Genomic DNA, 24240 nt, shown 5'->3' with positions numbered 1-24240 from the left:
GGAAAGGATTTTTATTTGGGGTCTTGTTGCTCAATCACTAGTTTTCATTCATGTATGTTATATATGCCACTGGACATAAAACATGAATGAATATATAACTTGAAAAAGGAAGCAGAACAAATGTACTGTTTTTCTATAGGAATTACCTTAAAAACTTTTAAAAACTCTATGTTCTTTATATAGGGTTCTCGTGAATAGCAACATGTACAATTTTGTTTTCTTTCATTAGAGACTACCTGAAGTAGGAACCAGTACAACAGGGTATGAGGTTTTCTTCAGATTCAGATTAAATAACATTAATGAATTGTACCCGAACTGTGAAGACATTGGTTTGAATAAGATTATAGAAAGCAAGGTAAGATTTATTCCTTAATTTCTAGAAATTTAAAGCTAGTTTCCCTGAGGTACATTCATTATGTTTTGAGTTGTAGAGATAATCAGCTAGAACAGGTCAATATCTTATCATTAATATTTATTATTGAGCCAAGGCTTTTACTTTAAGATATTTTTATGCCCTACCTAGGGGCATTATGTTTTCCAGTCTGTGCATCCGTTTGTTTGTCCATTCGTTCGTTCGTTTGTTCATTCATCCATTCGTCCGTTTGTCCGTCTGTCCAGCTTCAGGTTAAAGTTTTAGGTCAAGGTAGTTTTTGATGAAGTTGTATTCCAATCAACTTGAAACTTAGTGCAGATGTTCCTTATGATATGATCTTTCTAATAAAATGCCAAATTAGAGTTTTGACCCAAATTTCACGGTCCACTGAACATAGAAAATGATAGTGCCCGCTTCAGGTTAAAGTTTTTGGTCAAGGTAGTTTTTTTAAGAAGTTGAAGTCCAATCAACTTGAAACTTAGTACACATGTTCCATATGATATGATCTTTCTAATTTTAATGCCAAAATAGAGTTTTAACCTCAATTTCACAGTCCACTAAACATAGAAAATGATAGTGCGAGTTAGGCATCCGTGTACTATGGACACATTCTTGTTTAAATTGCTTCAAGATGTCTTCTGAAAAATGGGTAAATTATCTTGTTGGATAAGACATTGGCTCCTAAATAATTTTACCAAACATTCTGTGTTAAGTGGCCATTTTACAGGTCATATAAGCCAATTTCAACATGTTTTTGACATCATAGTGACATCACAATTAGAATTTTTGATTTGAAGTGTCATTATTATTTCACCCTATTTATATTAGATATAATAAATTTTCTGTTTTTGCAATTTCAGGGGTCAAATAATGGCTCTTATTATACCTTTTGCTTTTAAAGGCTATGTTTATTAGTTGATTTATAAAAAATTACTTTCTTCTTTGAAGTTTGTGAACTGGTTAAAAAAATGTTATAAATTATCTGTGTTCTTACTATGTGTATTTCAAAAGCAGGTCTGTGTGAGTTTTGTTAATGCATTTACTAGTCCTTTGGTTAATTTTTTTATTTCAATTTGCATTTATTTATGAAACTATCAATTTCCAAAGGACATGATTCATGCCTTATTTACTGGAACTTAATTTTCCTATTTCTTCATCAAAGATTACAGTATATTGTAATTGTCCCCCGTGTAACGCATTGCAAGGGACATGGAAATACAGGGTGTGCGTCTGTGTGTGCGTCTGTCTGGTCTTGTTAGTGCTCTCGCGGGTATAATTTTCGTAAGATTTTTATAAGACTTATACTATAGGTTAATATCAGCAATATCTAGGACAGTATAGTGGTGGACAGTCCACTTTTTTTAAAAGAGTTTTGACCCTTGGAAATATTAAATTTATGGAAAATGGCCTCGTTAGCGCTCTCATGGGTACAATTCTTGCCAGATTTTTATAAAACTTATACTAAGGTTAATATCAGCAGTATCTAGTACAAGTTTTATAAAGGTGGACGATCGACTTTTTTTAAAAGAGTTATGACCCTTGGAAATATAAAATTTATGGAAAATGGCCTTGTTAGCGCTCTCATGGGTACAATTCTTGCCAGATCTTTATAAAACTTATACTAAGGTTAATATCAGCAATATCTAGGACAAGTTTTATAAAGGTGGACGATCAACTTTTTTATGACCCTTGGAAATATTAAATTTATGGAAAATGGCCTTGTTATTGCTCTCACGCGTACAATTGTTTATAAAACTTATAGTTTACTATAAGTTATGCCCTTGAAGGTCTGTTTGAAATATTTAGTATACAATAAAAAAAAAAATTTTGTCCCGCACACACGCTTTTTATTTATAAATTGTTTTAAAGAACAACAACAAAAAGTTTTTTTTTTAGTTATTGCCCCTGGGAGTGGGGGGGGGTGGGGGGGGGGGTGGGGGGTGGACATTGGAACTCTGATCTTTATTTGGTTTGTTCTTAATCAAAATTGGCATTTATGACAGATCTTTGGTAAATATTTGCATCTTTTGTAAACATTAGACTTACTCATCTGTATGTTGACATCTAGGTATTTTTTAATTTGTGTGTCCCTGTATTTGCCCGCATCTCTTAAATTGATTGATTGATTGATTGTTGTTTAATGTCTAGGGGCAAATTTTTCATTCAAGTTCAGAATCTTTAATTCATATATACCTAATATTGTAGTGGATAGAACTTAACCAGCAGGAGAGATATATGTATTATATGCTGGCACTTGAAGTTTCCAAGATGACATCGGAACAGCAGCTTAAGTATTTCCAGAACCAGGGTAAAATAAATGAGGAGAATAAAGTGACTGCTTTAAGCAAGACAGAAATAGGTAAATGATAGTATTAATGAACAGTATCAGCTTTATGCACCAGATACACACTTTGACAACTGAAATTGTAGTTGCTCTTTATGATATCGAATCGGCTACTTAGAAATTTTATAATCTTTAATCTTTGATAGCAGGCACCATGGAAATAAGATTTTACAACATTTTAGGTAGTATACATTTAGATAGCTTCTTCAAGAGAAATGTGTCTTGAAAAAAAAAAAATTCACAAAGGTTTAAATTTGGCCCTTAATTCTTTTTTAATTGTCTTGCCTTAATTTGGTGCCCACGTCACGACAGCAGTGTCAACAATGTATTTGTTTGTCATTAGGACAGTTTAAGAGGAACCACTAATGGTAGGTGAATAATATTTGGTGTTCAGTTGTTTAAGCTTTGGCATACCTCATTTCCATGGAGATTATTGGGTTCCGCCCCGTCAATCGTGTCTACTGACTTTCAAAACTTTTGCTTTCTTTTCATGTATTAGATAGTGATTATGTCAGTTTAAGGGTATCCAGTAGAGGAAGGTCAATTATATTTGATATTCAGTTGTATAAGCTTTGCCATATCTCATTTCCCTGGAGATTTTATTCAACCGCTCGGTCATGGTCTATTGACTTCAAAACTTTTGCTTTGTTTAAATGTACTAGTTTGTGATTAGGTCAGTTTAAGAGGAACCACTAGTAGTAGGTCAATCAACGATTTCCAATTTGTGAACTGTCCTGTACGTTTCCTATGTCACAATGCTTGTGATATTACGTCAGAGTAAGAACCGATTGTTCAATGATGTCAATTACTCTGGTTGACCTCAGGTCAACTGATGTAATTCATTCATAAAAAAAAACAACTTGAGATTGGTGAATAATATTTATGTAATAGTATGCAGTTTTTAAATTATTGGTTCCTCTAATTTCCATGAAGAATAATGACCCAGCCCCCATCAGACGTCAGAATTTTAGCATAACTTCAATTTTAAAGTTTATGAATATTTACGTTATAGGGAATCACTTATGATAAGTCAATGATATTTGGTTAGCAGTTGTATAAGCATTGGCACATCTCATTTTCATGAATATTATTTTGCCTAGCACCTTCAGTCACAGTTCAATAACCCTGAATGTCTTGCATTGTTTACATGTAGCAGTAATGCCATTTTAATTTCAATATTTACGTTTTACTTTCAAAATTTCATACCAGTGATACATATCTCTGTGACAACATTTCTAAATTCTAGCTTAATTTTAATATTAAAGTTTATGATTATTTATGTTATAGGGAACCACTAATGATAAGTCAATGAGCATTGGCATTGGCACATCTCATTTCCATGAATATTATTTTGCCTAGCACCTTCAGTCACGGTTCATTGACCTTGAATGTTTTGCATTGTTTACATGTACAAGTATTGCAATTTTAATTTCAATATTTACTTTTTACTTTAAAAAATTTCATACCAATGACAGTGTTCCAGCTAGGATTTGAAAATAGAGGGGCTAGTTTTTAAAAAGGGCACTTTAGCGCGTTCTCACTGAAAAAAATCAAATACTTAATATTACCACATAATGACATATTTTTAGCAAGCATGAAGCTAAGTTAAATACTCTATACTATTACATACATTGAAAATTGTGAAGGTTTGGTTGTGAATTTAAATAAGAGTGCCAATGAGACAATTGTCTTTATTTCAATCTTGAGAAATAGATTAATTCAACAAATAAGTTTGTTAATTCAACTTTGAAAGTTTATTTATTATCAATTTAACAAGCATCTCCGTATATTTCATGTTGAGCGTATCTAATAATATCAATAAGTTTGTCAAAAGGGATTTCAATAAGAAAATTGATACAAAAATCGGACTTTCGAGAGCTCCGTATTCGGCACAATAAGAAACTAATTCAACTTTGAAAGTTTATTATCAATTCAACAAGCATCTCGGTATATTTCATGTTGAGCGTATCTAATAATATCTATATTAAAGTTAGTCAAAACGGATTTCAATTTAAGAAAAATGATATAAAAATCGGACTTTCGAGTGCTCCGTAATCGGCGGAATTTACAATAGAAGAACAATTGCGATATCTGATAGAAACCTTTCTTCTTCTCGATTTTTCATAAAAGTAAAGAATTAAATAATTTTTTTACCTTTGATGGTCATTATTCCTGAAAAAAGATGTAATAGACTGGCAATGAGTTGGTCAATTTTTCTTTTTTTCGTCGGCATTTTGCGTGTTGACGATTTACAATATACTATTGGAATGATTCTTTTTTAAAAAACGTTATTTTATAAATAACAAATACAAGAGAAGTGGACATCGTTCACATTTATTTTATAAATTCTATTTTGCATCGTCAGGTGTTAAAAAACAATTCATTTAACTTGGATGTTTGGTGCTTCCGGGCAAAGGGATTAGACAGGGTCGTAAATTTCACCTGATTTAGTAATTGACTCTAATCAAATAGGTAATTATATACAGGTAACAAGTGTCAACAATTTTGATCTGTTGTCTTAATGAAGTGTGTGTATAAAGAACTCAACAAAATGGCGACGATATGAGGAAAAAAGATCGTTTTTTTAAACTTTTTTCAAAAGGGCACAGAGGGGCGCAGCGGCGCAAAATTTTAGGGGCGGGGCGCGGCGCCCCTCCATTTCATGCTAGCTGGAACACTGAATGATACATATTTCTGTGACAACAGTAAATTAATCTGGCCAATATGCTACAAATGTCTAATAAATAAAGATATGATATTGCTATTGATATTAAAAATAACTTATAAATGCATGTGTGAGTTTTCAACTCCAAATTTTTATTTTATATTTGTGATCTCTTATTACAATGTAACCTAAAATTATTTACTTTGGAATTCAATTACCATGATTACATTTGAAATAATGTATCTCTTGAATTTTGAAAGTTTTGTTATTTTTAAGTTTAGTTGAAAAATGCACATTTATATTACAAAAGTAACATAAATTTGTTAATTTCAGATATAATGCAGAAGCACCAAGAAGAAAGGTTGAAAACAAAAAATGATACAATGAGTTCATTAAAGGAGCAGATACAAAGTTATGAAAAACAGATGCAAGAGAAGGATTTCCAGAACCAAGTTTTGAAAAATGCATTAGTTTGCATCAATAATTCAAATATTAAGAATGACATCAGTTCAACTGGAACCAATGTTATGTATTTGTATGACAAGCTTAAAAGTCAACCAGATGTATTCAAGGATTATTGCGGTTTTAGCTTCACTCAATTTGAGACTATTTATGATTTGATTTTCCAAGGAAAAAACAAAGAAAAAAACTTAACATTAAAAACAAATTTTTTAATGGTTTTATGCAAGCTTTGGAATAATTATTTATTTGAATCTTTCGCATGCAACCTCTTAGTGAATGAAACTTCAGTAAGACGCATTTTCAATACCTTCTTAGGGATAACAGCAGACAGACTAGAAAAACACTTTACCTGGCCTAATCGTGATACTTTGATAGCCAGGATTCCAAAGGATTTTCGAAAAAAATTCCCAAATACAATAGCTTTAGTTAAGATGGTAACAGTTGCTCAAAACAGTCAAATAGAGTCTGAAAGTACAGTGCTAAATAATGATACTAATAAAAAGAAAGAAACCAGTAAGACAGGGAAAAACTGTTACCCATCTATCTGCACAAAGGGAGATGATTCAATGATTTATAAAGGATTTGTTGTTATTGATCTGTGTGGGTCTGTTATGTGGTCTTCAAAGCTTGTCAATGTATGTGACAATACCTCAGACACAGAAATATTCAATAAGTGTGGATTAAAAGGAAAACTTGAGTCTTGTCTTAGACAAGGAATGCTTAAGAAATTTGATGCAATTGTATTTGAAGGTGAATTTGCTATTGAGAATAAAATACAACGTATGGGCCTTCAATTTATTAAATCAAAAGGTAAATCTTGTGTCAACCATGAAAGTCAATCATTGTATCCTGACAGAGACATACCGTGTCAATCATGGCATTCTGATAGTGCTGAACCATGTCAATCATTACATTCTGATAGTACTGAACCGTGTCAATCATTACATTCTGAAAGTGGTGAACCGTATCAATCATTGCATCCTCATAGTGATGTACTGTGTCAATCATTGCATTCTGACAGTGATGAACCATGTCGATCATTGCATCTTTATAGAGCTGTACCGTGTCAATCATTGCATTCTGACAGTGCTGAACCGGGTCAGTCATTGCATCTTTATAGAGCTGATCCCTTTCAAATTTTGCATGTTAACAATGGCGTACCGTCTCAATCATTACATTCTGATAGTGCCGAACAGCGTCAATCATTGCATCTTTATAGAGCTGTACCGCGTCAATCATTGCATGCAAGCAGTGCTCAACCGTGTCAATCATCGCTTCCTTACAGTGATGTAACATGTCCGATATTGCTTCCTCATAGTGATATATTATGTCAATCATTGCATACCAACAGTGCAGTACCGTGTCAAGTGGATTTAATCGATAGAGTCTTTAGTGAAGTTAAAAGGTTTAGAATTATATCAGATGGTATACCATGTTCCCTGAAAGATTCAAGAGATTCCATTTTTGAAGTGTGTTCATTTTTGACTAATTTTAAACAGTAAATTAGGTGGAGAGTTCACCAAGGTACTTTTCAGTTATTTCAAATTATAGAAAAAACAATGTAGTTTGATTTTTTTTATTGTATAACATTTAGAATTTTTTATGAATGTTTAAAAGCATTCCATGTGTAAATCATTCCAGTAAATAAAAAACTCATCATAGATACCAGGGTTGTAATTTTGTACGTCAGAAGCATGTTTCAACTTCAACAAAAGCCTCATCAGTGATGCTTGTTTCAAAAAAGTTAAAGGCTAAATAAATTACAAAGTTGAAGATCATTGAACGATTTAAAGTTTTGTAAACAGTTCATTATAAACTAGGTTCCATACTTCTAATTTTGTTTTAAAGATGACTTGGCTAACTGTCATGGAATATCTGAACACCAATTTTATGTCCCACTTGCCATAGAAAAAATCGTTTCATGATTCTATTATGACACCCCCACTCTAAGGATGGGGCTATATTGCTATCCACCTTTCCGTCCTTTTTGTCTGTTCAATATATAATTAGGACCCCGCCTAGTGGTGGGTCGCCCTATAGTGATCAGTCCGTCCATCCGTCCGTCCATAACAAATTGTGTCCGCTCTATATCTTGAGAACCGTTATGATTTCAAAGTTAATACTTGACATGTATATTAACCAACACCAGAGGGTGTGTCATAATGTATGTACAACTTCCTAGGTCAAAAACTTTGGTTTCAGTTGACAACCCCATGTCCAATGGTAATGATCGTGTCCGCTCAATAACTTAAAAAAGTGCTTCATATCAGCTTATCCATACAAATTTTTTACCACACGTTATTTACAGCGGGGCCCACAGAGATGGCTCCCATCTCAATGATGTCTAACTTTTCTGAGGTGTAACTGAACAAAATGACTTGATATGTGTGACATTGTCTGTAGTTTGACATTGATGAGCTGTAATGTGTAAGTGTATTTTGGAACTGTCAGTCACCTACTTCATCATGTTCATGTATGAAAATAATCTCCTTTAGAAATGAAATCTGCCAATGCTAATTAACTCCATACCAAATATTATTGACTTATCATGAGTGGGTCCCCATAAACTGATACTTTAAAATTTTCAATTGGTTGAATAATCTGAATAATTTAGTCACATTTTTCTTTAATTCTAGCAAACCGAACGAATTCAAATTCAGTAACAATTAGTGTGAGCTTTGAAAGTGCTGACTCGTTATGTGAAAGCACTTTTTCAACCTGTCAGATAGCTACTTCCTGTTTTCCAATATTGTTAATTCAGAAATTATTGTGTGCATTTATTTCTGCTATTTTGAAGAATGAACAAAAATGCAAGTTTAATTATTATGATTTTATGAAAAGCTACATACAAATATATGTATTTGGTATGAGTTCTTATTATTGCGATACTCAAGTAGTTGTATTATTCACATTAATAAAACCTCACAATAATTTCTGAATTTACAGTACTTTGAATTCTATGATTGCATGACCAGGAACTTTTTGTTTATGACATCACTGAGAGTAACTTATCGCCCAAATTTTACTTCATTTGTAATCATGACAAACAATGTCTGGGGCCACTTGTGGAGCACGAGCTACTTATCCTCCTGAAGCACAAGAGTTCATAATTGTTTTTTTTGGGGGGTTTATATTGTTCAATCTTCAGTTCTATCTGTAGTGTTATATGAACTGATGTTTGTCTTTTAATCTTTTGTCCTCTTTTTCAAAGTGGAGTAAGGGACATTGAAATAATTGGCATATGTTAGGTCTCATGTCTACATTTTATGTTAGATTTTAATGACATATATATAATATGTCAAGATGCATATCAACAATGTGTGGATGAATTAAAAAAATGTGGAGGATCATTTATTTTAAGGTAGTTTTGTCACTTTGTCAATTATATGAAAAATTGCAATGTAAGCAGTCTCGAGCATACATTTTTTAGTTGATTTTTTATGAAATTTACATCAAAGGTTAATACATTCATGTATCAACAATGTTTCAGAGAAAGTAGAAATTTGCTAAAATAAAATATGTTTACATGAGTAATGACACTTAGCATGAGTAGAGAAATTTGTATTTTAAACATATTTTCCTTCATTTCTTGTCAGCTTTATATGTAAATAATATGTGCAATGTCTTGGAAACCTGAATGATCTATTTCACTTGAAATGGATTAATTGATTGATTGGGTGGTGTTTAACACCACTTTCAGCACTATTTGCTGTTTGGTAGCAGTCAATTTTTATTAGTGGAGATAGCCGGAGAGAACAACTGACCTTCAGTAGGAATACTGACATTCCTAGTCCATTAAGATTGAAGGTTAGCACACCTGCCGCGTGTGGGATTCAAAGTCACAACCTTAGTGTTTACAGGCCAGTATTTCGACTACTTAAATCACTCGGCCACCGAGGCCCCTACTTGGAATTGAAAACCTTTGGATTTGTTGCCCTAGGACTAATAAATTATATGTAGGGGACATTGGAATTGGTTTCTTTAATCCTTTTTGGCATGGATTGTTTTTTCTTTTTTTCCAATTTTGTGTTTTATTAACCTGCATTCAGTCAATAGTTTTTGTGAACTTAATATCATTACTGTAACATTGGTTATAACAATGAAATAGCGTAATTTCCCAGTAAAAAAAGAACGCTTTCTTTTTTGAAATAAATTCAGTGTATTTAGTTCTCTGATGTCATTCTCTGTTTAACATAAAGGTCAATGTAATAAAGAGAATAACTAATTCCAGAATTCATTATATTTATAAAAAAATCAGTTTTTTGGTTACATTTTAGCTCACCTGTTCCATAGAGTCAAGGTATGAAGAACAGAAAAGTTCACCAGGATAAGATCTACAAATAAGTCATCATGGCCGAAATCCGTCAATTAACCCCTTATATGAGTTTTGCCCTTGAGAGATGATTTTACCCATTTTGCATTGTTGTATAAACCTCAATAGATAAAGAGAAAACGGTAAACAATTACAAAGATATCCAACACAACAAGATTACAAATAAGTAGAACAAGACCGAAATTGTCAACTGACTCTTTATAGGAGTTATTGCTCCCTGAATGATATTTTACCCATTTTTGCATTTTTGTCAAAAACAGTATTTAATAGAGAGGTGCTTTAAAAAGCAAAAATGATCAGCAAAATAAAGATATACAAGTAAGTCATTATGGCCGTAGTCAACAATTTACCTTAATAGGTGTTTTGCCCTTGAAAGATCATTTTACCCATTTTTATACCATAAAAGGAAGATTGGGATTGACTTAGGGGTTATTGTTCTAGCTGTTTACGAATTAAGGGCCAAAACGCGGACAATAACAAGCATTTTTCTTATTTCAAGACTTTAACTTGAGTATGATGTATGGAATTGTACCACAAGGTTTCATACTTCAGAAGGAAGGTTGGGATTGATTGTGAAGATTATGGCCCAAACCGTTTAGAAATTAGGGGCCAAAAAGGGGGAAAAAACTTGGATTTTCTGGTTTCTAAACAATCAATTGAGTAGAAGTCTCTGGATCTCTATGAAAATTTACCACAAGGTTCCATACCTCAAAAGGAAGGTTGGGAAAGATTTGGGGGTAAATAGTGGGTCAAAAAACAATACTTTTCTAATACTTTGTATAAATTGCTTATTTAAAAACAGGGCCCAAAATCCAAAATCTAACTACACCGTTAGATTCAGCATATCAATGACCCCAAGAAAAGTGACAACTCTATGACGGATCCATCCATTGGATCTCCATTGAAGGTGATACACGGCTAAAAATCATATTAATATATTCATAGTTACTCTAAATATTAGCACAACAATGTTAAATCTACAAATTTCGGAAGAAAATTTTTGTTCTTCCAAAGCCGGGATTCGAACTCATGCTATTGAGATATCGATACAACACCGCCTGCACTGTGTCCAGCGCTCTAGACCACTCGGCCACCTAGAATGGACTAAAAATTCAGTTTTCGGTGGCCTAGTGTTACCTTTCCTCGTCAGTAGAATCTAAAGTTGTAACACAGTACATGATATATTAGGCATGAAGATGTAATTGATTGATGAGTAGCTAAATTATCTATCATAAAGGATCGTAATATGCAGTCACAGAAATAATTATTTGATAAGTACGTCTAAACAAGTGACAACTCTATGACAGATCCATCCGTTAGATCACCATTGAAGGTGATACACGGCTGAAAACACACATTATATTCATAATTAATCTAAATATCAGCACAACAATGTTAAATCTGCAAATTTGCGGAAGCAAATTTTTGTTCTTCCTTCGATGGGATTCGAACTCGTGCTATTGAGATATCAAGACAACACCGCCTGCACTGTGTCCAGCGCTCTAGACCACTCGGCCACCTAGACTGAGCTAAAAATTCAGCTTTCGGTGGCATAGTGTTACCTTTCTCGTCAGTAGAATCTAGAGTTGTAACACAGTACATGATTTTTTAACCAAAGGAGACTAAACAACGTTACCAAGTATCACAGAAAGCTACCCTAAATGTTAATGTTGTTGGCTGTAATGAAGTATTATCTAGAAAAGCTGGGAAACCAGAGCCTGTACAGAAACTACAGAATCTTGTTAACAAGTAAGTCATCACTGACCGTGCTAGACCCTCATGGGTAATCAAGGTCGTTAAACACCCCGGTAGTAGTAAGTCAACACTGACCGTGTTAGACCCTCATGGGCAATCAAGATTATTAAACACCCCGGTAGTAGTAAGTCATCACTGACCGTGCTAGACCCTCATGGGTAATCAAGGTAGTTAAACATCCCGGTAATAGTAAGTCATCTATAATTCATTCAATGTTATTATACATCTGCTCCAAAGAGGAGTGTACTGCTTTATCTCTGTCTGTCTGTCTGTGTTACCTTTTGACTGACGCCCATCCTATAAAGTTTTCATTTTATTTTTCGCACACACTACAATTCAGAGCTTTTTGAATTTTTATATCAAATTTAATTTGATCATACTTTACTGTGTGATGTCTGTTTATAACTATCACTCTTCAACCATCTTTTTCGGAAGACTGATTTAGGTACCATTTGTAAGCAATAGCTCACAGATTATCTTGTTATAATTAACAGTATACATATGTGTTACTATACTAAAGCCCAAAGTCTGATGTGTGCTGTACCATTCATTTTGGCATTCATGTATTTCATTGTCTACCATTGTTTGATAAGAGTATGGTTGAACCATTGTGCCATCTAGAACCATTCTCAACCAGTGTCATCCTCATATTTGACATCAAGGTATGGAGATTGGAAACTATTTCATGTCTGATGTTTCTGCTAGAAAATTACCTGTCTGCCAGTTTAAGAATAAATGTTCAAATTGCTGACAAATTTCTCAGCCTGAACATGTCCGGTAAAGACAAAATGTGATGAATTGTTCCGTTAGATGTTTCCTTTAGAACTTCAAGTTACAATATTGAAAAAGCAGAACAAGATGGCTACAAATACTGAAATATATATTTTAGATATGATATTCGAAAAATAAGTCATACAATTGGCAGGTCTGTCCTTAATTAGTTGCCTTTTTCTTAAGTTTGCTTCTTTAATAGAATATAGACACAAGGTTTGGAGGCATTTTCTGAATAAATATAGATATGTAAGATAGTATATGTGAGTTCATGAATAATAATGATATGCAGATTTTTTTTTCTAATTATATATTATAAAGATTTACTTATTCATATATGTTGCATAAGAATTTCCAAAATTTATTGGCAGAAAAAAATACAGTTTAAAAACAGATTATTGTGATAGGTCATAATTAGATAATTATGCATTCATGTAAAAAGAAAATTTTATAAGGTCAGTTCTTAATACTTTAAATGTTCTTTTTCAAGATCAGAGATATTATAATTGAATACTTCTTAGTCAGAATCCCCCTAAAATGTAACAATATTTAATGCATCTAGGTTTTGAGAGGCAACAATAGACATGCTTTTCATTTTTTATAGTGCTTGGTATTGTACCTCAGGATGTATTTTCTTTATAAAATTATAGACGAATGAATTATTTGTTTTTATTAAATTGTCTGAAAAAGATTATTCACTGGTTAATAGTTTAAAATAATATTTACTGGGTATGAACTATTTACTGAAAGCAAACATTTTCCCAGAAAAAAAATTCTTTACTAGTTAATAGTTTCAAAAACTATTTACTGGAAGTAAACATATTTTGCCATACATTCTGTGTGATAAAACACTTATTTACTGGCTATTTGACGTAAAACGGAGGGGAAATAGTTGGTGTCTCAGGGTCAACAAACTTGCTGTTGTCCTCAGAACCAGTGAAAAGGTGTATAATATTTTTACATGCAATATAACTAGCTTTCATTCTTTATATCATTAAATCACCACCACCATTTTATGACAGTCTTCTTAGTGATACTAAGATTCTACAAGATGAGTAGGGCCAAGCTAGTGAAAGTAACTGTTCATTTGGAGTTGATGATTTACAAAATGAAAGTATAATATCACTATCAGGACAGTCTGCAGAAGGACTTGGAGAGAGAATCCCATTACATCATGCACATGTATACATGTCAGTAGACAGTGATGAGGAGAAAGGTATATTCTGTTAATTTAGACATTTTTGCGGCTATTAACTATTGCGATTTTTTAAAATTGACAAATATGTGAGATTAATTATTTCTTTTTAAGAATGCTGCATAAAAAAATGCTTTCAAAATTAAATTATGAGTTTTAATTTTTTCAAACCTATCCCCAATTTTTTCAATAATAAAAATATTGCACAAAAGCAGATTTTACAAGTAATTTTAAACTTCAGATATGGAATTATGAAAGCTGAACCAGTCTTATTTAAAAAAAATCATTAAGAATTTAAAATGGACATTTCTACATAATATGTCTTTTTCTGTTAACTCTCTTCTTAGCAGTAACATTCACTGTCAAAAGTTTTGATCTGTTCACTTAACTGAATATATAGATATAAGGAAGATCTGTAAGGTAGTTTAATGGTGGTCAGAAAGGTTCTTTTTTATGTGTAACTGCTTAAACATGGTTTTTAGAAAATTTAGATAAATAGAAAAAATAACAAAAAAAAATTGAATAAAATGGAAAACTATTACCAACCCCTTCCTCTTTCTCAAAAAATAAATAAGAATTAAAAAATGTACCGAAATAACTGAAAAAAAAATGAAAATATACAAATCAAGGCAGACTGAAGCTTTGTTATACCTTGGCAATTCTGCAGTGTATAAAGCACTTTAGTACATAGGTTAGCTTCTGGAAACTATCAAGATAAAGAACAACAATAGACGTACTTAATTACTTAATTACGTGTGGATTCATAACCAATTTGCATAAATTTCAATTTGGTATATGGGAATCATGAATTTAAATGTTCAAGTTAGTACAAATTTTAATACCGACAATGTGTTTTCTATGAAATTTTGTCTGGTGGACAATTTTCATGGAAGACATTATTTTATATTACATAAATTATGCAGACTTTACCAAAATTCAAAAATTAAATATGCAGGAAAATGCAATTTTTCTTCAATCAACGAAAATTGGTATCAACGAAAAATGAATGAATCCATAGCATATAATTGGCAATTTTCGTAACCTCATCTTTCTTTGCAGATTCTGATAACGATTACCGAACTATTTTTGCAAGTTGTCAGACAGATGAAATATGGTAGTCAACGTACCAGAATAAGACGTACTTGGTTTACCGAGAAACAAGTAAAAATTCTCCAGTCTCACTTCAACAAAAGGAAATATCCAGATCCATGGACTTTGACAAAACAAGCTCACAAAATTATCATCAACAGGAGAGCTACACGGGTCTGGTTCAAAAATGCTAGAGCTAAACGGAGAATACATGCAGAATACTCTAAAATTGGTGAGTTTTATTTTGAGGGAAAATCTGTTATCTTATTACCTACACTGTTTGCTCTAGTTTTTGTGTTCCTTTGATCTTGCAGAAAAAAACCATTTTGTGCTTTTTATCAAGAAATGATGGAAATTCTTTAGATTAATGAGATTTTATAAAGAAAAATCAGTATTCAGACTGGCTTGATATAACTATCCTTGACAAAACTATTGGAAATCCTCAGGTTGTTATGTCTGAAGTCCTGATAAGAGTTTTTTGGAATTTTAATTCTATGCTATAGAAATAAGAAAATATGGTATGATTGCCAATGAGACAACTCTCCACAAGAGACCAAATGACACAGAAATTAACAACTATAGATCATCATACGGTCTTCAACAATGAATAAAACCTATACCACACAGCCAGCTATAAAAGATCCGTTATAAAAAAAGTCAACAACGAATAGTTATGAACCTTTAATCCACATTATCTTCATTCTAAATCGTCATTGTAAAAAAGTATTGCAATTTCAAACAAATTCAGCATTGTATGTTTTGTCAAGATTTTATTTGGTTGCTTTGTAGGAAATGTGATTAAATTCTTTTTTATTAAGCACAAATTACACCCATAAGAGGTTCAAAGGCATAACAATTACATGTATGAACAACAATATAATGATGACATCTACATTCACATCAAAATTAAACAAAGTATTAAACATACAACATAACAAATGACCTCAAGTGCCCCCTGTCCTCAGTTCCATAGACTGTTTAATAAAGGAGCCTAAAGATTTCACTGACTAGTAGTTGGATTTAGAATATATTTCATTTTGTTATAAGAAAAATCTTTGTATTGGGGTTTAAAATCATTAATAAAGATATGTCTTAAAAATCATTATTTATTTTACATAATAAGAAGAAGGAAGAAGACAAATTAAGAGATAAATGAATTGTATTGATGTATTTGAGAGTTTGAATTTTCTCTGACAAATTGTGTTTTTGGGTGACAGGGATTTTTGTTGATGTAGTAAATTTTTAAACATAACTCTTGTATTTTTAATCTTATGTCAGTCTTGTCAAAGCTGTGTCAAATGAACAAATGATAACTCTGCTGTCTCTTAAGGAATGACTGGATAACCCGCGTAGCAGGTTATTTAAAAGTGTGCACCACATTATTTAGGTTATTTCTAATAGACAGAAAACATATTACAGTCATTCCTTATAATTGAATTCTAAATTCCTTTTTTAAGGAGTAAATCATAACAAAAACTTTGATGAAGTCACGATCACATGACAAATTTATTTCTATATTTCTCAGCCAATCAGAAAACGTGTTACATCCAAAATTAAATTATTAATGTATAAAATCTAAAAACACAAAACTTTCGAATTCTAGCTAACACACGTTATGTCATAGCATACTAGTTATATATCTTTTACTCAGCCCATCACAGAATTGCTTCAGACGGGTATGGAAATAGTCACAGTGTTGTTGAATCAAATCATGATGTTGACAAGAATAGCAGCATGTCAGAATCTCATTGTGTTATTTAATCTTCTTTATTACACAAGAATCAAATAAATACACTGGAAGACAAGAGTCCATCATTGATAAATCAAGACTTTGTCAAATGTGTTAGAGAACCTGACATGAAATTAAAGCAGTACAGAACTTCATCTTACAATCAGCAACCAGTATTTGAAGTGAAGCATATCAGAACATCAGCTGACAACAACGAACCAGTCATTGAAGGGAAAAAGATAAATTCACATGAGAAACAAGCAGTATCTGTATTGAAACATTTCAGAAATTCATCTCTTGACAAGGAACCAGTCACTGAACTGATGGATACCAGTTCATCTTTAATTTGTAAAAAAAACTTCTGTCATTGATGTGTTACCTTCAAATAATTCACCGATAAAAGTAGAACCAATCAGTGACAAGGGTAACAGTACATCAGTTATTAACCACAAGGGTAACAGTACATCAATTATCAACCGTAAGGGTAACAGTACATCAATTATCAATCACAAGGGTAGCAGTACATCAATTACCAATCACAAGGGTAACAGTACATCAATTACCAATCACAAGGGTAACAGTACATCAATTACCAATCACAAGGGTAACAGTACATCAATTATCAATCACAAGTCAATTATTGATATGAAGGATATAAGTACATCACTTATAAACTGGCTGTACGAAAACATCCAGGTGGATTTTATATGGATTCCAGGCGGATTTTTTAGAGGGAATCCATTTAAAGTCCTCCTTTACGCCAAGAATCTTTCTTAAATGGGTTCCAGTCGGATTCCAGACAGAATAGAGCCGAAATATGCAAATTTATCCGCCTATCTTAGGAGGAAAAAAATCCGTCTTATAAAAGGGAAATAAAGCACTTGAAAATATTCCACCTAAAGAGGCGGAAAATATTTCCACCTAAAAGACTGAAAATATCCTCCTAAAAGGGGAAAAACATTTCCACCTAAAAAGGCGGAAATAATTTCTGCCTATGAAGGTTAACAGTTTGACAGTCTAAGGCTTTTTCCATTTTTTACATTTAAAAAAAAATACTTCTTACATTTGATAAAATTTTCATTTCTTTACAATTTCTGCATTAATTAACATTATAAGAGTCACAATTAATGTTTCAATGTCTTTTTATAGTTTATTGTCCAATTTCTTTCTTGCATAGCTAACTTGGTCTGTTATACAGCATCAATTACTATAATGACACTCCTGCATACAACTGTTATTTTTTTACACCAATCAGTGACATAATCTGCAATAATATAGATTAAGGCATACATAAGAAAACCAAATGCAATTATAAGGTCAATTGAATAAATTTACCAAATTTGCATGGTGCAAATTTAATCGTCTTTATCAAACAGGTAGTATGCAAGCTGATAAAAAAATATCCCTTACTATAGCTAAACGAAAATTGCATGCAGAAAGCAGAATTTTGAACCATGTTAAAAAATTATTTTAAATGCAATATATCATGTTTAAACTGCACAACGAATGTGTTTTTAGGAATAGAAAATAGGCAAAATCAATATAGAATAAAACATGTAGATGTACCAAGAGACCAAATACATGTACATAACAATAGCTCTGGCTAGCTGATGTTTTTTTAAGGTGCCCTCTTTTTGCATTTGTCATGGCTTTTCTTGAACTTGCCTGTCACCTTGGATGTCTGGTGTCAGTGCAGCAACTTAACCATCTGTAAAAAATGAAATACATGATCTATAAAGTATTATTAATAAAAAAAATGCAGTTCAAAATTTAAATTAAAAAAAAATCTATTTTCACACGCGTAATTTTGGCATAACTTTTTGGAACTTTTGGTCCTCAATGCTCTTCAACTTTGTTATTTATTTGGCCTTTCAATTATTTTGATTTGAGCGTCACTGATGAGTCTTTTATAGACGAAATTCGCGTCTGGCTCATATAAATTATAAGCCTGGTACCTTTGATATGTATTTATTATAAAGTGTGTTGAAATTCTTAGCTACATAATTTGTAAGGCAATCATTTTTTAAGTTGTAAATAAGGACATTTTTTGGTAGATTAATAAACTCCATTTCAAGGAGTTGTAGCAACCAAATTGCCTTCATCAGTCTTTATATAAGAAACAATGTGAATCAGCAAGTAACATAAGGCAGAAGGTGGAAATTTAGCTTTACAAATATATCTGTATTGATATGAAAAAAAAGATCACCTTATATTTAAATTGTATCTTATTTACACCTTTGTATAAGTATGTAGAGATTTAATTAATTCCCAAATGAAGGTTAGTAATGAATGATATATTTATATTTCAAACCATTAATTTAGATGATAAAAAAACTTACCATTTGATGACGTTCCATTTAAACTGTAACAACACACATAAATGTTGTAGAATCTCCATCCAGTTCATTTAAATGTTAATGTAACAGTACTGTTTTTAGTATAACACCAACATCTTGATCAATATGCCAGAGAACAATAATGTTAGAGTCATCTCCTTAATCTGGTAACTTTTCTAGGTCTTCCACTTGCTTTTTTATATCATCTGCCTTTGACAATAACATAATGAAACAAACTTTTTCTCAATGTTTGCACATCAGCACCGAAATTTGAATCTATGTAGCTGTCATATGACCTGTGTGTATTTCCCTTGGCACTGCTACGTTTGCATGGTCAGTGGGGGCACCATAAGGATTTACGTAGTATTAAATTCTAAATTCATACATAATATTCATAACTAGACAGGTCATAAACATATTTTGTTTATGAATTATGAAACATTCATGCATATTCAAGGCTTATATATGATTCAAAGATAAAAGTATATCATAAGAATCATTTCACATTGAAAAAATGTACACAGATGCTCCTATGTGTGGCCCCATTCTGAGACTGAAGTTAAATCTCAGATGTTATTTCAGCAGGTTGCATAAAACACAACCAGAACAGATAAAATGTTATGGAAGTACTATGTGTAAAGTAATTAATTGTTCAATAATTTGTATATTAAAGGGGATGAGGTCCAGGGCAATCATAATCCCTTTTTAGAGATTCTCGAGATTATAATTTAAAAAAAAATATAATTATAATGACCCATTTTTTAAAAATATTTAGATGATTGGATAATTCTTTAAAGTTTTTTTAAAGAGATTTTTTGATATCAATATTTTGGGTACAGATAAAAAAATATCAGTCCATTAAAAAATGGCCTTGCTAAGTTGTAATATATTGGGGCTTCAATGAGACAAGTTAAAGGGAATAGTCATTCTTTTGAAATATCTTTGATCTAAGGAAATAATATATCCTCTAAAAGATAAATTAGTGAATACTTTGAATTCAATAATGATAGATTTAAATAAATTATATAAGTATATTATGCTCCTTTTCTGCCTAACAAATTTGAACAAAAGTTTTCCAAGTACAATTTCTGGCCATTAGTTTGTAGAAATATTCTAAGTCCAATTTCCACCTAACAAAATTGAACAAAAATCCATTAAGTCCAGCATTCCGCCTTTTATATTTCTGTTGCTACAGAATTCATGTTAACTTAACAGGAAAAATGTAAACATTTCGTCTAAGGTTTATAATGATTCAGACGGATTTGTTTCTTTATTCCATGTCCGCCTTAAATCTGTCTTAATAATGTAATTTTAAGCGGATTCCGGCTGGAATCCTGCTATATTAAAGAGATGATTTCAGCTTCTCAATTGTGAACTTTCCATTTCTATGTAGCAACATTCCATCAGCGCCTGCATACGGAGTATATATCTCCCAATTGATACGATATTTCCTATCATGATTTCCTTGATAGAGGATTGCTGCTCACAAGGAAGCTATTAAACCAAGAGTTCCAAATGGTGAAGTTGAAATCATCCCTTCGTAAATTTTACGGACGCCATCACGCGTTGGTTGACCGATATGGAATAACCGTTTCACAGATGATATCGGATATGTTCCTTATGTCGTTACTACAATACCCTTCCCTTTTCACGAATGTGACCTACCGAATAAGACTATTTACCGGATTTGTAATAAAATAAGCAACACGACTGGTGCCACATGTGGAGCAGGATCTGCTTACCCTTCCGGAGCACATGAGATCACCCCCAGTTTTTGGTGGGGTTCGTGTTGCTTAGTCTTTAGTTTTCTATGTTGTATCATCTGTACTATTATTTGTCTGTTTGTCTTTTTATTTTTGGCAATGGCATTGTCAGTTTGTTTTCGATCTATGAGTTTGACTGTCCCTCTGGTATCTTTCGTCCCTCTTTTAAAGCGGAATCCACCTAATATTTTCATACGGGTGGAAAGTAATAAGTGATGATATTCTTATGGATGGCAGATTATCAATAACTAAAGAGATCTAGGTACTTCTACTTCATTACTTGTAAGTCAGGACTCATGTGGTGAAATAAAGACTTCCATTAAATCCAATGTCAAACAAGACATTGTCAGTGAAATGAAAGATACTAGCGAACAATTTATCATACATGAATCTGCCCGTGAAATGGAAGGTACCAGTGTATCATTTATCAGACAAGAACCAGTCTGTGAAAAATGTGTGAACCATAGTGAAACCGGAAAAGATATCAGAAAATCACCCGTTAGTATGAATCAAATAAGTCCATCTGAAGTGAAGGTAAAAAGGAGTAGGGCATCACTAATCAGTCAGAAACAGGATACTCAGAGGCAGGGAAACAGTGTAACCAATCAGAAAACAGATAGAGATTCAAATTTGAGAGAGCCACTAAGGCTATATCTGTAAGTATTTCATCCTTTTTTAAGACAAAAACATTTCTCTCTAATTTTACATAATTCATGTAGTAAATTATTTAGAACACTGTATTTAAAAAAAATTACTTCATCTAAAAATCATACAAACGGTGATTCATGGGTGCAAAAAGTAAATTAGTTTGAGATAACCAATTATTCACTAATTCTGGTAACACTATCAAACTTTTAAGCAATATTTAGATATAGACGCCGTCCCCATCAACATATAAAGTTGCCATTATGACTGATACATTACTTTTATCATGTCCAAATTTCGACTATCTGATAGTCAAGTTACGATTATCTTATCAAACAAATATCTACGAGTTACGATTATCTTCCTTGAATTTTCGATGGCTTTTATTTTTGTAACGAGGCCATATATGATATTAAGAACACATACACATACCAAAACCGAGCAGATCAACCTAGCGGCTGAGTAATTCTTGAAAGCAACACGTTTACACGAAGAAATTAGCAGAAAACGATTTTACTTATTTCTATCTCCGCCATATTGGGATCGTGGTAACTGCAGTTACCATGATCAGTTTAACACCAGTGATAATTGAAGAAAGTCTGCGAAACTGTTGCATCGTCTTTAGCATCTAAACAATGTGACGTCATATGCATACTCCGGATGTCAAACATAAACACTAGACGTATCTATCCTTTTTGAACGCTTCTGAATGGTTTCAATAATGACAAATAGAAGATTTTGAGGCTCGAATTGTGACTTTTTGTTTATTTTTTTGAGAAATTACATAGCAAAAAAATCGGAATTCAAAATGGTGGCTTTCTTAGTTACGGACTGGTAGAACGTGAAATCTAACTCTTCAAAACATTTGTCAACGTCCAATGAAAATTATCGTTACAAACGACTTGCATTAGAATCAGAAATTATTGCATGTATTTATTATTGTGATTTTTAAAGACAACTAAAATGCAAGATTGATTTTTGCAATTTCAGGAAAAGTTTCATATATATAGAAATATGTCACATTATTTGCATACATAAATGCTTCCCAATAATTTCTGAATTTACAGTACACTATCAATAGTATATGATAAGGGGAGACAAATAAAAATAAATCTGTAGTACATTACATTGTATATATCATTTCAAATGTCTCTCATGATCAGACAATATGGGAGAATAATTTTTCATGATGTTCATCAATAAGTTAATAAAATATCAAAATTATTAAAAATCAAGTTTTAAAAACATCAATTTCTCCGCAGCTGGTAAGTTTTAGCTGAATAAAATTAGATTAAAACACAAGTCAGTTGTTAAAGTGATGCATTAGGTCCTATCGTGTTGAAATCCCACATGAATTTTTTTTTCGAAAATTGAATTCGAATTTGTTATCACTTTTACCACAATTTAAAATAAGCTTGCCTAAAAGCATTTGGTCTCTAATAATAGTATTGTCTTGAAATGTGTAGATTTTTTTTCAGATGAATCACATTTTTCATAAATTGCATGATTGATCTATGGTATGCTACTTAAATGTATTTTGTTTTTATAAAGATAACAGGTGGTCAGGAATTAGAGAGTTTGATCTATTCATTTCTTTTAGTATAATCATGATAATACTTCAATAGAATATATTTTGCCTGAAATTTACCAGAGGAAATGAGTTTCTGCTGAGTTCAAGTTACAAAAAAAAACTGTTGTTTGTTATCACTTCTACCACAATGTTAAATACATGAAATACGCTTGCTCAAAAGCATTTGGTTGAAAATTGAGTTTTTGTCACATTCTATCAAAACAAAATGCTGATTTTAATATTTTTTTTCACAGTTTCTTCATACATTTCTCAACACATCATTAGTTGTTATGAATGCTTAATTATTTGTGTAACGATCAAGATATGCAACAGAATGGACCAAACATATATAGTATCCATTGTCAGTTTGATCTTTGACAAATCACAGATGGCCAACTAAGAACTTCTAGTAGAAAGTTTTTAAGATACCAGAACCAGACTAGGGAATGCCACAACCACCCCCTTCCTCCCCCACAAAAAAATAAATAAATTAAGAACAACAAATTGTACAACTAAAAATTTCTACTTACCCAATATACTGTTTTTAAGAATGAAATCACATATTTTTTACTGATATTTAATTTCTAAATCTTTAATTTTTTATTTCACTTATTTAGAAAATAGAAATGAATAAAGATTAAAGTAATATAAAAGACAACCACTGACCTTATTATGGCTTCATTTGTTCTGCAAGGCTTATTAATTAGATATTTAGTTTAGTCCTTCTCACTTGCAGAAGACAGAAGAAACAGATGAAACATCTGAGTCAGAAGAAGAAGAATACTCTGTAGAAAAAGTTGTTGATTCCAGGATCAAGAATGGCCAAGTAGAATATTTACTGAATTGGGAGGAATACCCAGAGTATGTATAATTACACAATAAATGTTACTCAGCTGGGGAATTATAAAGGATCATCACAATTATTTATTCTATTTGTATTTTTTTTGACAAGTGAGTGGCTTTTTAATTTTCGATTTGTATTTGTTACTTAGGAGATGGCTCAAATGAGCCAACAAGAATGTTATAAATCATGATAGATTTTTTAACAAACCCTTTGGGGTCATTGTGACCTAGATTATTACAAAACATAACTAATATTCAGTAAGATTGGGAAATCCCTGGATAACACTAGACTTTTTAAGATTTTATTTGTAATGGTATAGGGATAAACATTTCCCTCAGTAAACATGTAGAGTGTACTTTAAAAGCC

General features: G+C 32.0%; 1 protein-coding gene across 1 annotated transcript in view; it reads left to right on the top strand.

Moving 5' to 3' along the window:
* The window catches only part of LOC127721113 (uncharacterized), a 194367-nt gene that overhangs the window by 85063 nt on the left and 85064 nt on the right, over positions 1 to 24240 (top strand). Inside the window, exons 41-42 of the mRNA XM_052227789.1 lie at positions 230 to 355; positions 2579 to 2732. Of these exons, the coding sequence (XP_052083749.1) occupies positions 230 to 355; positions 2579 to 2732 (280 nt within the window). The remainder of the gene's footprint in view (positions 1 to 229; positions 356 to 2578; positions 2733 to 24240) is intronic.

The sequence above is a fragment of the Mytilus californianus genome, unplaced genomic scaffold (genome assembly GCF_021869535.1).
Source record: "Mytilus californianus isolate M0D057914Y unplaced genomic scaffold, xbMytCali1.0.p SCAF_12, whole genome shotgun sequence".
Taxonomy (NCBI): domain Eukaryota; kingdom Metazoa; phylum Mollusca; class Bivalvia; order Mytilida; family Mytilidae; genus Mytilus; species Mytilus californianus.
This window is presented reverse-complemented; position numbering and strand designations above follow the sequence as displayed.